Here is a 15,740-nt window from a genome sequence, read left to right as displayed (position 1 = left end):
GCCAGGCATCTTAACTGAGAGCAGGGAGATTGTCCAGTGCTCTCTTTGCTGAAGGCCAGGCAGCATGAACAAGGAGGAAGCTACCCAACTAGAATGCAGGGGAGGAATGTGGAAAAAGGGGGAGACATGGGAAGAAAGACAGCAGAGGAAGGGGGAACTAGGGAAATGAAATGAGAACAGGTAAAAGGAAGGAGGCAAGGGTGAGTAATATGAGTAGCACTGGAGAAAGCAGGATGGGGCAACAAGGAGAGGGAGGGACAGAAGGGTCTATAACTACTAGAGAGCACACTTTTCCAGAACTGGGAACTGAACACTGAAATTCTGAGTGTCTGCATTTCTCTTCTGTCACTACACATCTGTGAAACCCACTGGCTAAATGCATCTCTTAATACCCTCAAGCGTTTGGTCCACAAAGAGGATAGCAACCTACTAGTATGACCAGTTATTCCATTAGGTCAGGTGATGGAGATCTGTGCTTTGGATTTAAAGGTTCAGATGACGCTGGTGACCTAAGCTACGGGTCTGTATGATTCAACATGTTATTTCTGAGACTTTTTTGGTTTGTTTTTTATGTAACTTGGAAATTACATCCGAAAGATTACATTAAAAGGTTAAGGGTGTGTAATCAAGCACTCAGAAGTTGGGAAATACCAATTTAAGGTTGCCCACACAACTTTAATTTGATATCCTTTGTGCAAACACATTATGATACAGTCACACACTATTATACTATTTTTTTCATGGGACCCGTTCTTCGTTCAGTGAATGGGCGGCCATCATTGGCATATTCAAAACCTTTGTTACTGTATTTATACTAGTTGCAATAAAACTTTGTCTTTGCTAATTCATCACAAATCCAAAACTACTCTTTCAGATGGGAAAACATCTTTTGCTGGAGTTTGCTTCTATGAATAGCTGTGTATACTTGACTGTAGCTAAGGATTATGCCTTAACCCTTATGACCTTAAGGACTTTACTTGTTCTCACTGAGAAACTGAAGAACAAACTCTTAACTCTGTCTTCAGAATTTATGTCTGCTCCAACTTCTCTGCCCTCCTTCAGCTGCCCTCACTGACTTCCCAGTCACTACCTTAACTTGAATCTCCAAATATCCACTCCCAAATAAACCACATCCCACACCACTGATTCCCAACCAGAATATCATGGCAGAAATTGACAGTGCAATGAGAGGTTACTTAGGGAACATAGCTAAAGGTTGAGAAGAATTTCTATCAGTTGGAAGGCAGGCAAAAGTCATGACCTGTCCCACCTCCTAAATGCCAGAAACCTTTACTACTCAGAGCACAGAGCACTCAAACACAGCCAGTTTCTATATGTCATCTACCCATTAGCTGGTCATTTTTAGAGGCTAGAGGGATTTTTCACTTCATGTATATCACAAATCAGAGAGCTAATATATTGTACACTGGATATAGGAATATTTGCACTTTCTGATTTTCTATGGCTCAGGGAATCTATGAACTGATTTCAAAACCATAATTTAGTAAATCAAATCTTTAATAGATTCTTCAAAGCAATTTTTGGAAAGGAATCAAAATATTTTTTCAACAACATAAGTAATTTAAATAGACAACATTTTGGCTATCAGCTTTAGAGTGCATTCTCTAACTCCTCTTCACATGATATTTACAGAAAAGCAAGTATCAGAATCTACCATTCTAATATTCTATTCATTTTCACACACAGGGTGATAGGCAAGAAACAGATGGCTTAACTGTTGCAAAGTTATTATTCAGGATAGGGGGCAAGAAACAAAGTTAAAAAAGTGTAGTAAACAGTATATTCCAGGAAGATCTACAGGCTTCTTTAGCAGAAAGGATTTCAATAAAAAGCAGCTTCAAAGACCAAGATCAAAACACAAGTTAGACATAAATGTTGAATTATTTTGTGATCAATTTGAATGGCAATTTTCAAGTAAAGATATACACACTTACCCGTCCTCGTTCGGTGAGGGTTGTCAACATGATGATCAGCGATAACCTATGATCCCAGACTACCTGCCAGAAATGTGCGCATGTATGTGGAAGAGGACCTTGAGTGGCGATATATTTGTTCACAATGCCAGCAGAAGGAATTTCCATCTGTCAGGAGAAAGAACACTCTACATCTCACCACTCAAATGCCCAATTTAATTTAGTTTTCTTGTTAAAAAATAACTTTCACAAAGATGGTCTTCTGAGGGAAGATTAAAGAAAGCAAGTTGAGTAACAAGATTAACAAGTTTATTTTAAATATCTAACAGAATATCACAATATTCGATTATTAATTTAAAATGGACCAAAATCACATACATAGCAATTTCTTTTACATTATTTTTCTACCCAACAATGAAATCTAGTTGTAACTCACTCGGATCCTTGAAGCCATTTACACTCTGATGAGTGTTGCATACAAATCATAACAACTTTAGTTTCCAAAATGAAAGGTTAGGTACTGACTTGCTAAATTTACACTCAACAGGCAATTTTGAATTCTACTGAAAATGTTCTACTTATCCTGTTGTACAATTTTACAACCTATAATTCTTTACTCTCCCTCTCCCATTTTTAAATAAAAAATACTTAAAAAAAATCCTATGTTTCCTTCTGCTTCCCAGCATTTACCCATTAAATTTAACGTCTCAACAGCTAGTCCTAACAACTACAGCAGCGATTCTCAGTGCTTTTCCTATTCATGACCTAAAACCCAGCTTCAGTAAATTCAGGGAAAATAAAAGACTCATTCTGTATTGCAGCTGGAAAGAGCAGGGAATTGGGGTCATGACAAGAAACTACAGCTCACTTTAAGGCTAGGTGTGTGTGGTATTTATCCTATCTTCTCCCCATCATGCGCACACTCAACTGAGGTAAAGGACTTTATTTATTTATTTATTTATTTTTAAAGACACTGTGTGGCAACATCCTGAAGTGGAGAATTCCCTGGGATGGGGCCAACTGTGCTGATTTGTAGTGGTTTGATGAACTGGTACATAATCTGGAGAATGACTTCTTGTGCTCAAGAATATACACTTTCATTTATTAAAAAAGTCTCTACCAAAAGGTGAACTGATGCCGTAAGGTGGGCAGAGTACCAATACTTCTATTTTCCGATCTCTATTTGGATTCAGATTCTCAAGGCAAATCACTCACAACTCAAACACACAAAAATGCTTATTAGACAGTTAAGTCACCCAGAGAATCACTGCAGACTTTCACCATAGCTCCTGTGCCACACAACGGATCATGTTAGCTACTTGCATGAGGGCACATACTCACAAAAGGAATTAAGGACTGGGAGAATAAGGGGTCAAAATAAGAATATCACAAACTTACCTACAAAAGACAGAAATAGTAAAAGAAAAGAGAAATCCCTCATTAAAAAGAGACAATCATTAAAAAGAGATGGTGGGTCTCAATTATTAGAAAGATAGATATATTGGGCTTTGTGATTAACAGGAGAACCACATGGTGAATTGCCTAAAGAGTGCAAAGATAGTGGATCTCATAAGACATCTAGCAGTTTATAGGTAGAACTGGGGAGAAGCCAATGATCATGGTACATGTAGGTACAGATGACATAAGGAAAGGTAGCAGAAAGGTCCTAGAGATCAAATTTAGACTGTTAGTTATGATATTGAAGTCCGGGATCTCCATGGTAGGATTTTCTGATATGCTTCCAGTTCTGCATGTGGGACCAGTAAGACAGGCAGAATTGCAAGGTCTCAATTGGTGGATGAGACAACGGTGCAGGGAGGAGGGATTTAAGTATATTAGGAACTGAGAAACCTTTTGGGGAAGTCGTGGCCTATACAGTGGGCATGGGCTCCACCCAAACCAAATGGAACAAGACTGCTGGTACATAAAATTGAAAAAATTGAAGAGGATTTTTTAAACTAAGAACTCGGTGAAAGCCTGCAGGTGTCAAGGAGCATACAATTCTGGCAGAGACATCCCATAAAGATGAATTTACTAAAGGGGCACTCTTTATGCTAGTTAAGAGGATAGGAAAGAAGTTGGTAAATTACAGGTAGGTGCTAGCGAGGAACAGTTAAACAAAAGAGTCCCATTTAAATATAAAACACGAAGGCAAGCAACTGAATATTGACAAAATGTAAAAGTGCTTTTATACAAATGCTAGAAGTGCAAAAGTACCAAGATGATGAACTAGAGTTCCTGGCATTAACTGAGGATATTGATATAATACGCATCACAGAAGCTTAGTGGAACAAGGATAATCAATGGAACAAAGTAATACTAGGGTATCAAATGCATAGGAATGACAGAGTAGTTCACACTGCTGGGAAAGTGGCATTAAAGAAAGCATAGAGTCAAATAAAGTAAAAATCTTACATGAAGCAAACTGTACCATAAAATCTCTATAAATAGAAATTCCATGCTTGAATAAAATGAGAAAACAGTATGACTATACTACTGATCACAAGACCTGGATGGTGACAGTAACTGTGAAATGTTAAGGGAGGTTTCTGCTTCTACAAAAGCAGAAACATAATAATAATGGGTGATTTCAATTATCCTCATATTGACTAGGTAAATGTCACCTCAAGGCATGATGCAGAAATCAATTTTCTAGACACCATAAATGACTATTTCTTGGAGCAGCGAGTCCTGGAACCAATAAGGGGAAAGGCAAATCTTGATTTAGTCCTAAGTGGAGCACAGGATCTGGTCAGAATCACTCAGTAATGATGAGCATAATGTAACTAAATTAAACATCTTTGTAGAGGGGATAATACCAAAAAAGCCCACCACAGTAACCTTTAATTTTAAAATGAGAAACCACACAAAAATGAGGAAGCTTGTTAGATAGAAATTAAAAGGAACAGCATGGGGACTATTGAAAAACACTAAATGTAATATCCCATATCAGAAAAGACAATAAGAGGATCACAAGAACGCCACCACGGCTAAACAGAAGAGTAATGGAAGCTGTTAGAAGCAAAACATCATCCTATAAAATCTGTAAGTCAAATCTTACTCAGGATAATAGTAAGAAAAGAAAATTTGAGAACTGACTTCCTAGAGACACAAAGATTAACAGTAAGATTTCTTTTAAGTACACCAGAAGCTGGAAGACTGCTGAACGAACAGTGGGGCCATTAGATGAATTAGAATTCCTTGTGCATGTCGTCAACGAACACATGAACAAGGGTGATCCAGTCAATATAAAGTGTACTTTGATTTTCAGAAAGCCTTTGACAATGTCCCTCACCAAAGGTTCTTGGGAAAAGTAAGAAGTCATGGGATAAGAGGCAAGGTCTTCTCATGGATCAGACACGGGTTAAAAGACAGGAAACAAAGTGTAGGACTAAATGATCAGTTTTCACAATGGAAAGAGGTAAATAGTGGGGTCCCCCAAGGATCTGAACTGGGGTCATTTTTATTCAACATTCAAAAATGATCTGGAAAACAGTGCGAACAGTGAAGTGGCAAAGTTTGCAGATGATACAAAATTACTCAGGATAGTCATTAAAGTCCTCAAATCATGGTTTAAAGACTTTAAGGTACAGAGAATCCACCAGCAAGTGACCCGTGCCCCATGCTACAGAGGAAGGCGAAAAACACCCAGGGCCTTTGCCAATCTGCCCTGGGGGAAAATTCCTTCCTGACCCCAAATATGGTGATCAGTTAAACCCTGAGCATGCGGGCAAGACTCACCAGTCAGACACCCAAGAAAGAATTCTCTAAAATAACTCACAACCCACCACATCTAACATCCCTTAACAGGTCACTGGCATATCTATCATCAGTAGCCAAAGATCAGTCAATTGCCAAACTAGGCTGTCCCATCATACCATCCCCTTCATAAATTTATCAAGCTCATTTTTGAAGCCAGCTAGATTTTTTGCCCCCACAGCTCCCCTTGGAAGGCTATTCCAGAACTTCACTCCTCTGATGGTTAGAAACCTGCATCTAATTTCAAAGTCTAAACTTTCTGATGGCCAGTTTATGTCCATTAGTTCTTGTGTCCACATTGGTGCTGAACTTAAATAATTCCTCTCCCTCCTCGGTATTTATCCCTCTGATGTATTTATAGAGAGCAATCATACCTCCCCTCAACCTTCTTTTGGTTAGGCTAAACAAGACAAGCTCTTTGAGTCTCCTCTCATAAGGCAGGTTTTCCATTCCACGGATCATCCTAGTAGCCCTTCTCTGCACCTGTTGCAGTTTGAATTCATCTTTCTTAAACATAGGGGACCAGAACTGTATGCAGAATTCCAGATGAAGTCTCACCAGCGCCTTGTGTAACGGTACTAACACATCCCTGTCTCTACTGGAAATACCTCGTCTGATGCATCCTAGGACCGCATTAGCTTTTTTCACAGCCACATCACATTGGCCACTCAGTCATCCTGTGATCAACTAATACGTCCAGGTCCTTCTCCTCCTCTGTCACTTCCAACTGATGTGTCCCCATCTTATAGCAGAAATTCTTGTTATTAGTCCCTAAATGAATGACCTTGCACTTTCCACTATTAAATTTCATCTTATTTCTATTACTCCACTTTACAAGGTCATCCAGATCTTCCTGCATGATATCCCGATCCTTTTTTGTATGGGGTGGAGGTTAAGGATAATCTAGGCCTGGCTGAATTTCTAAACAAATATTTTGCCTCCATTTTTAATGAGGCTAATGATGAGCTTGGGGACAGTGGTAGGGTGGCTAATGGGATTGAGGATATGGAGGTAGAAATGACCACATCCGAGGTAGAAGCAAACTTGAACAGCTTAATGGGACTAAATTGGAGGGAGGAGGGGGAAGATAATCTCCATCCAAGCAAATTAAAGGAACTAGCACATGAAATTGCAAAGTCATTAGCAAGGATTTTTAATGAATCTGTAAACTCGGGGGCTTTACCATATGACTGGAGGATTGCTAAGATAGTTCCTATTTTTAAGAAAGGGGGGAAAAAAAGTGATCCAGGTAACTACAGGCCTGTTAGATTGACCTCAGTAACATGCAAGATCTTGGAAAAAAAATTGAAAGAGAAAGTAGTTAAGGACATCAAGGTTAATGGTAATTGGGATAAAATACAGCATGGCAGTACAAACGGTATATTGAGCCAGACCAACCTGATCTCCTCTTTTGAAAAGATAACAGAGTTTTTAGACAAAGGGAATGTAGTGGATCTAATTTACCTAGATTTCAGTAAGGCATTTAATATGGTTCCACATGGGGAATTATTAGTTAAATTGGAAAAAATGGGGATTAATATGAAAATTGAAAGGTGGATAAGGAACTGGTTAAAGGGGAGACTACAGTGGGTCATCTGTTGATCATCAGAATCTTATCAGGCCTTTGTTGGCCTCCTCTAGGGACAGGCAGAATCCCACTGAAGATCACCTGAGCCTCGATTTCTTTAAGAGTCTTCCCCAGCCTGGCATAGTCTCCTTTGATATCTAGCTGTATCATTTGTACCCACATGAAGGACAATCAGTGGATTCTTTCCCGCTCTCATTAGGATCCTCTTCAGCCTCAGATCCACATCCTGTATCCTAGCACCCAGCAGACAGCACACCCTTCTGTTCTCTGAATCAGTTCTGATCACAGTCCTGTCTGTTCTTCTCAGCTAGGAGTCCCCAATCACGTAGACCTGCATTTTCCTGATAACGGTGCAATTCTCCGGCCTATCACAGTTCTTTCTGGCTGCAAGTAATCTTGTCTACTATTCTCCTTGGCAATCCTCTGAAACCGTTCCTATACCCTCCTGGGGCTCTTACTTGGTGGTATCTCCATTGGTTCATCCACTCTTTGTATAGGACTAGCTGCTCTTCTCTTCTTCCTTGCTCTCCCACCTTCAGCAACTGCCTGCTGTGCCCCTTCTTCATTTTCCAACTCAGCAAACCTGTTTCTGAGCTCTATTTCTCCTTCACTAGCCTATCGTTTTCTCTGCTGGGTTCTCGCAGTCACATGCTTCCACTGGCCACTTTCCTCACCCAGCATTCTCCCCTCAGAGTGCATTGGTCCTTGTTCCATTCTCCCCTCAAAGTTCCTTGGTCCCCTCAGAGTTCCATCTGCAGGTTTTTCCTTTCAGCCTCCTCATTCCTTTGCTCCATCATCTGCTCGAACCCCCTTCTAAACTCAGCCAGAATTTCCATCTGCATCTCCAACCCTCAAATCTTCTTTTCCATCAGCTCTATGAAGCTTCTTACAAACCACGCTCTTTTGAGATATCCCCTCCAGGATCATGTACATCCCGCAGCTTCCACATCCAGTCATCTTCATTGTCTCTTCCATTGCTTGAGTAACTACCATTACCACCTCTGTATCTTTCATAGCCTTTCCCTAAACCTAAACCTCTGACTTCCAGAAGGGGAGACAGGGGTGGATCACTCCAACTGTCCTGTTCTGTACGCTCCCTCTGAAGCTATAGTCCTGGCCACTGTCTGAGACAGGATATTGGGCTAGATGGAGAATTGGTCTGATCCAGTATGGCAGTTCTTATAAAAACAAAACTAATTCACAGTGTAGTCTACCTAAACCATGTGAACTTCTTGAAATCCTACTGAACTCCTTGAAATCCTACTGAACCTTCATCTTTTTTTAAATTGTGCATTTGGCACATTAACACAGGGAACTGACTACAAATGAAAATATCATTAATAGAATTTAAATTATTTTCCATGCTTTACCAAGTTTTTAACTTTCCAAAGGGTAGATTAATTTTAATAAAAGGATGAGTTAAAATAAATTATAATCATCCAAAGATAGTACAATATTAGATCATCACCCATAGAATAACACATCTTGGACAAACTATCAAGGAATGTATTCTTCTTAATGAAGTCCTACAAGTCAGCTTCCCTAGAATTCTACTTTTGGGGAATGTCTACATTACAATCTGAAATGGGATTGCAGTTCATGCTTTAATCTAGCTACTTCACTAAAGACAACAGTGAAGACATGGTAGCACTTCAGCACAGGTTGTACTAGGTCACCTGGAAACCCTGAGTACTTATATTACTACCCAACATTGAAGCACATGTTGCTGCATCTTCACTGCTATTTTTAGTGCTCCATTTAGATTAAAGCTAGCGCATGTGTGTTTATCAAACCTCTGACTGCAGTGTATACATACCACAAAATAAAAGAATCATTTAGAAAATACTTAGCGTGTGCATTGATGGCACAAAAGTGAAAGTATCAGTACATAGGGCTTGTAGTGTTTGAGACAAAGTTATTTATCAACAACTTGGGAAACTTCTGAACTACCCTTAAGTTAAGTTGGTGAGTACCAACATACTCAGGTCAGACTGTAGCTCTTGGCGTGAAAGCTTTAAAATGCCCTCACACTGGGTAACATACTAAGGGAGGCTTATTTATAAGGTTATAGGAAATATCCATCCCTTTGCAGAGTGAGTAAATATAATAATGTGGGAAGGAGGCATACAGAGCCTTTCTTGCTCAAATGCACAGTACTAGGGCATTATTGAAACCTTATGTTCAAAAGAATGGTAGGTTGCAGGACTTGCTACTATTCTGGCTGGCACACTATGGCCTGAATGTTTCTAAGGGTGTGTCTTCACTGACAGCGGCAAATTCACCACCATCAGATCGATTTATCGAGATCGATTGAGCAGAAGTGAAATCCTGCTCAATCGATCTGGAAGTCAATTCAATAAAAGCACCTCCAAAAAAAAGTATAGCACTGTGTCAACAGGTAGGCATTTCCTGTCAGCGCAGCATAGTGGATACGGTGCGCAGAAGAGAATTTAAGAAGTCGATTTAAGTTACGCAACCTACATATAGTAGCTTGTGTAACTCCTGTCGACTGCCGCCAAATTTGCTGGTAAGTATAGACCAGGTCTAAGAGGTAATCAGGCCAAGGGCCCTCTGAGAATATGCTGAAAAAGTGCAGACAAGTGCTAGATGGACATGTTCATTCTTTTAGAGTGAGTCTACACTTACAGTGATGCACAGAGTACAGACACTGCATACCCAGGGAGTACAGTTATAAATAGCAGTGTAGATTGTGAGGCATAGCTTAAGTGAGCAGAGTATAGTTGAGTGCCCTACACACCTGAAATCTCCAGGGAATATACCATACACTGCTCTCTACACGCCCAAGCAGTGCCTCCCAGGTCTACACTGTGGTTTTCAGCAGTATAGTGTTACACTGTCTGACCAGAGCCTCCACCTGTTACAGACTTTTCTCACCACAGTGCTGCTGCTCCAGCAGCAGGTGCCTGTAATTTTAGATTTACATAAACAGATAAATACTAATTATTAAAACCCACAAAATTATTGGTCTTAAAATTGATGCACTATATATGAAACTGTCTGATCATTTTTACAGGTTAACCCTCCCTCCTTGCACATCTGCTAATGGATTTCATGTGTTTTAGCCTATCCACCAGTATAAATATTTGTGTTTATAACAAAGCAATTTAAGCTACTTATAAGCTTCTAAAGTTACAGTGATCAAAACGTTAGGTTTTTTTTAAAGTAAAAAAACAAGTAAATTAAGTTTGCTGTTATAGTATTCATTTCTTTCTATTAATATGGATCCCTGTATAACTTACATTCACATAATTTGCATTAATGTAATCTTCATTTCCCTGCAATATTATCCGTGTAGCATCATCTGTAAAAACAAAAAAAAAAACAAAAAAAAGGGAATTAAATTAATAATTAGGTGGCATGCTTTATCATCACTTCCTTTTATTAGGTCTGTCATGCTGGCCGGATTTGGGGGGGAGGAGCATTTATTATATTATTTAACATCAGTATGTCAAAATCATAATAATTCATATTATATTATTCATATTATATTCATATCATGTCAGGTACTGTTGAAAAGGCTATAATGTGCTAAGTAAGATGATAATGTTTATGTTCATGTGTTATATGTGTAATGGAAGTTATGGATATGGTTGATATATCTGTATTTCAAGTTGTGCTGTGTCTGGGCAACACCCCAGACAGGATGGCTGCAGCACTAGCCTGCTTAATGGCCCATTAAGGAAATTCACAGGTACAATGGGCCCAGGGGGAGAAGCCAGGGATATACCTGATGAGTCATCAGTCACTCATGTGACCCTGGACTCCATGTTATTCCTGTAAATTTCAACAAGCAGCACGGCAAAGGCCAAAGGACATAAAAGGCAGCTGTACCACATCCATTTTGTCTTCAGTCTACCACTGGATCAACTCATCTACAACTGACCTGAAGCTGTGAAACAAAGGACTTAGACCCATCCAGGTACTGGATGTACACCAGAGGGACTATACAGACCTGAAAACTCCACAATTCTTCTAGGAACCTGATATATATGAACTTTCAAATCAGTTGTATTTGTCTGATTGCTTTAATCCTTTAACACTTCTCTTATAGTTTGTTTCTTTCTTTTTATAATAAACCTTTAGTTTTAGTTACTAAAGGATTGGCTGGCAGCGTGGTATTTTGGGTAAGATCCAAACTTATATTGATCTGGTAATGTGGCTGACCCTTTAGGGTCAGGAGAAACCTTTGTGGTAAAGAGCATAGAGTTTAAATAACTGATCTCTTTACTGGCCCTAGTGGCTGATTGGGAGCCAGAGACTGAAGTGCAGTAAAGGGGGCTGTGTATATTTTATTTTGGCTTCTTGATGACCAGTGTGGGGAATCAGAAGCACTGTTTGTGGCTGGTTGGGAAGTCTGACTTCAGTGTCTCCCACCAGTGCTGGGAGAATCTGGTCTCCTTTTACAGCCTGTCCTGACCTTGGCATTTTCAGGTGGCTACCCTAGGCACGGACGGGTCACAAGGTCAAATAGCCAAGGAATCACAGGCATTTAGATTACAGGCACAGGAACAAAGCATACACGTGTTTTAGACTGTAACATGGATGCACAATTACACAACTTTGATTACACAATACTTTTCGTAATGGCAAAAATCAATGTGCTGGGTTTATAATATGTAAAGCATTATTTAGAGCAGGGGTGTCAAACTCGCTGATGGCGACGGGCCAAATTCACAGAATCTGTACTTCACAGGGGCCATGCAATGCCCGCAGCCGAAAATTTCTTCCACCTTTTCGGCGGCGCGATTTTCCGGTGGACCCCACTGCCGCACTAACTCCATTGCCGCTTTAAGGGGTTTCTAGCAGCAATGCCCGCCGCCAGAAAAAGTAAGGGCGTCTTCCGCTTTTCAGCGGCAGGGTTCTGAGAGGAACGTATTGACGCTTTAAGACTCTCTTAAAGTGGCAATGCCCTCAACCCAGGAATCTCTTAAAGTGGCAATGCAGAGAAACTTTTGGCGGCAGCGCTACTTACTTAAACTGCCCAAACGCGGGCTGGATCAAGAAGGTTCGTGGGCCAGATGCAGCCCGCGGGCCGTATGTTTGACACCCCTGATTTAGAGGATAAAAGAAAACAGTCAAATTTTGTACTTAATACTCACAAGGTAGAACATCTTTGTATCGATTTTTGTCCATATTTTGAGATATTTTTGCACAAGTGACAGCCAGCCCTGGCTTCTTCCTATAAAGTTGCTACAAAATAGATATGAAATAGGTAACATTCTGAAGAATTTGCTTAGGCAAATATATTATAGGCACTAAACAGATCCCCATGTAAATACATATTCTTTTAAAAGAAACTTATTTAAAGCAACTATGCAAGGATTAAAAAGCCATCTCTTTTTCACTGCCTACAAAATTAGATGGAGGGTGATTTTTAAAGTCCAAAAACACGAGAACAGAAACCCTACTATTATTGCTAGTCTATCATCTTCTGTACATGACTGTCTGAAAAAAAAAATCGAGGAAATATGTGAGAGTCATTGACATAAATTGACTGTTCCCATGCAAGATCTACTTTCTCTTATGATAAATATTGTAGACCGTTGCACTAGATAGGAGACGGAATGAAGAAGACGGCAATAAAAATCAGAAGAGAAGTAACTGGTGAAGGCTGGCACTCCCCAGAATGAACAGTAATACAAATTCATGCACACTTAGACTTACTAGATCAAAGCTGCTATTTTCCATGGACTTTAAGGGGAAAAAAGGGAAGTTAAAGTCTACTCCATTTTAGTTTTGAAACTCTAAACTGGCTTTTAAAAAACAGCTTAATAGCAGGCTATGAACAACATTCCATTTACATTAGACTTATATGCAAATGGCACAGAACATGCTTTTCCAATGTCACACACATGGATATGGAATTTAATAATAAAGTTTATGCTGAACAATAGAAGAGGTGCCCAGCATGCAGCAAAAGGGAGATGTTTAAAAAGTCTAGAAAATGGTGTTGAACAAGAAACACGCAAGAACAAGCAAAGTTAATTCAGGAAGAAAGTGAACAAAATTCTGAAAAGCTAATTGCACAAGAAAAGATGGACTTCTTCTATTGTGTCCGTGACAACAAACCAAACCTACTTCAGGACCTACATTGATGAGTATGGGGTCATGACCTCTGGTAAACATGCCTTATATTCTCACTCGCCATTAAGATCTATTCTTTATCAGGTGCGCTCAGCAACCTCAAAGCACTTTTAGAATCGCTATGTCCCTTGACAATCTCTTTTTGTATCTCTTTCTGGGACATAGTACTCATGAATATCATTAACAGGTACGACTTTGTATTATTGGAAATACATTGCAATGAAAGGGCTTTCACTTATGTACTTAAATACTCTGCTGGAAAGAGGCTGCAATGAACAGTGAATTAAATAGGGTCTTGCAGATCTGTGTGTTCTTTTGGAACAAATTCTATCTGGCACATCTGGAGTAAATATGAATCAATAATGGTGTAAATGAAAACACATTGGGCCTATATGGATGGTGTGCAGCAGGTGAATGTATTGAGCAAGGTATAGAGTCTAATGGGGAAAAAATTATATTGGTATCAGTATTTTTTGTAGTGGAACTAATTTTCAAAATCCTGATTATGTAATTCAATGTTTAACTCTCCCGCCCGCGCCCGCCCCCCCCCCGAAAAATGTTATGACAGTGTGTGCAACTGTAGTTTTGGCATGCCTGATATATGAGTGCTTCGTTTTGCAACTTTAATGTTTTTATATATATGGTGGGAGAGGGACAGGGAGAGAGATAATTTTTCAGGCTCCTAAGAAACGTATAACTTACTTGGCTTATACTTACTTCACCATTCTATTAAATATTATCACAGTACTATTAAGGCAAAGCCTGCTTATTGCCTTTTACTATTTCTTAAAAAACCCTGCTTCCTGTAAAATATATTGAAATATTCTGTTTTACAGGGACTATAGTCTCATTTCATCTTTATGTTCTTTTCAAAGGTGCAGAGGCAATGAGAATTATTTATAAGGCAACGAGACCACAAACATTTAGACCTGAGGGTCTTAAAATTTTCACTCTGTCATTACTTGGCAGAACAAGCGAACAGCTCAAATTTAAAACTTCATTTCCTTCAAATCAACACAAGTAATTTATCTTAAAACGAAGACCTGTTTACAAAGCTATATGGGTACATACACACAATACACATTTAAATTATTATGCTTATATATTTGCATCCCGCACCCCCAACTCTAGCTTTACCTCTTCGAAGTAAAAGAAGGTTTAATAATCTAATCCCTAAGAAATCAAAGAATTTTTGGGAATATTTAACTCTTCCAAAGAAATTAATGTATCTTGCAGTTTTAAAACAACACAGGCTTTAGTATAAGGTTCCATACTCAAACAGAGTAAATGTAAAAAGATGCTGACAGAATATCTTTTTAGGTAAAAAAAAAAAATCTATGGTTAACAAAAGAATGTGCTGAAAATTAGTTTCACTACAAGAAATCCTGATACTCAGTATCACAGCTTGCTACACATTTTCACCTTGGACAGCATAAGCAGGAGAAAAAGTCACATGGGAAGAGACTTAGTATATTTTTTAAAAATACTTGCAGCAATTAAAATTCAGGTTCAGCTTTTGGTTTGACTAGTGATTTGTGCTTTTAGTGGAAGACAAAGATATTATTAATGTCAAGATCCCCGCTCTCGGTTTTCAAGTCCTTGCCTGCTTAAAATGTATTATGTTAAAGTCCACTCACTAGAGAGAATTTCTAAGCATAGTAAGTATGGCTTTTTATTTTTTCACATCATATTTGAAGATCTGCTTAGCTATTATTATGAGAAACGAAAACTTATTAGCAATGGTTGCCACTGCAAACTCCACATTCCTGTTGTTCCACAATATACTGCATATACTAAAGGACAGTTTTAGAAATTTTACATCAATGTCTTTTTTCTTTTTCTCTACCTCCCCTCCTCGCAACACTGGGTTAAACATATAAAGGTCCTCATAAGACGTTTTATATTTTAAAGGTGTTTTATAAGCTCATAATTCAAAAACAGATTTTTAAAACTGAATTTTAGTAGGCTATTAAGTCCATGATATAATTAAATTACTTTGTATCCTACAGTTAAAGAACTGGCTGACTATTTTTAAAAAATTTGAAGACCCACTGACTATTTTAAAAAAATTCATGAAGACCTAGGGAATTATCAGAAAACTGAAGTAAAGAGTGAAGTACTGTTCTTCAAGAATGGAAGACTCGTCATCCTGGCAATTACTGTCATGTTGGAATATTGCAATGCTCTGTGTCTCTGGAGATAATAAAATTCAGCTAGGGTAGGTAGCTAAGGAGGTATACTATACTATACTACACACCACTTTCGGCAGAGTATGCAGTAAGGTATGCGTAGCTACACGCCAGTGAAAAGCAAGCTGCCTCCACATCGTGGTTTGTAGCTACACGTCAGTGAAA

At 38.9% G+C, this 15,740-nt stretch overlaps 1 protein-coding gene across 7 annotated transcripts in view; it reads right to left on the bottom strand.

The window, feature by feature from the left end:
* PTPN3 (protein tyrosine phosphatase non-receptor type 3) overlaps positions 1-15,740 on the bottom strand; it is a 283,828-nt gene that overhangs the window by 40,071 nt on the left and 228,017 nt on the right. For all 7 annotated transcript variants that reach the window (XM_067569970.1, XM_067569975.1, XM_067569974.1 and 4 more), the window contains 3 exons: positions 12,402-12,492; positions 10,542-10,603; positions 1,956-2,102 (listed from right to left, as the gene is read on the bottom strand). In XM_067569970.1, the coding sequence (XP_067426071.1) occupies positions 1,956-2,102; positions 10,542-10,603; positions 12,402-12,492 (300 nt within the window). The remainder of the gene's footprint in view (positions 1-1,955; positions 2,103-10,541; positions 10,604-12,401; positions 12,493-15,740) is intronic.

Source organism: Emydura macquarii, unplaced genomic scaffold (assembly GCF_026122565.2).
Source record: "Emydura macquarii macquarii isolate MOO-44397 ecotype Brisbane River unplaced genomic scaffold, CSIRO-AGI_Emac_v2 contig_2975, whole genome shotgun sequence".
Lineage (NCBI taxonomy): Eukaryota > Metazoa > Chordata > Testudines > Chelidae > Emydura > Emydura macquarii.
The sequence above is the reverse complement of the archived record's forward strand: the minus strand, read 5'-3'. Positions and strand labels throughout refer to the sequence as shown.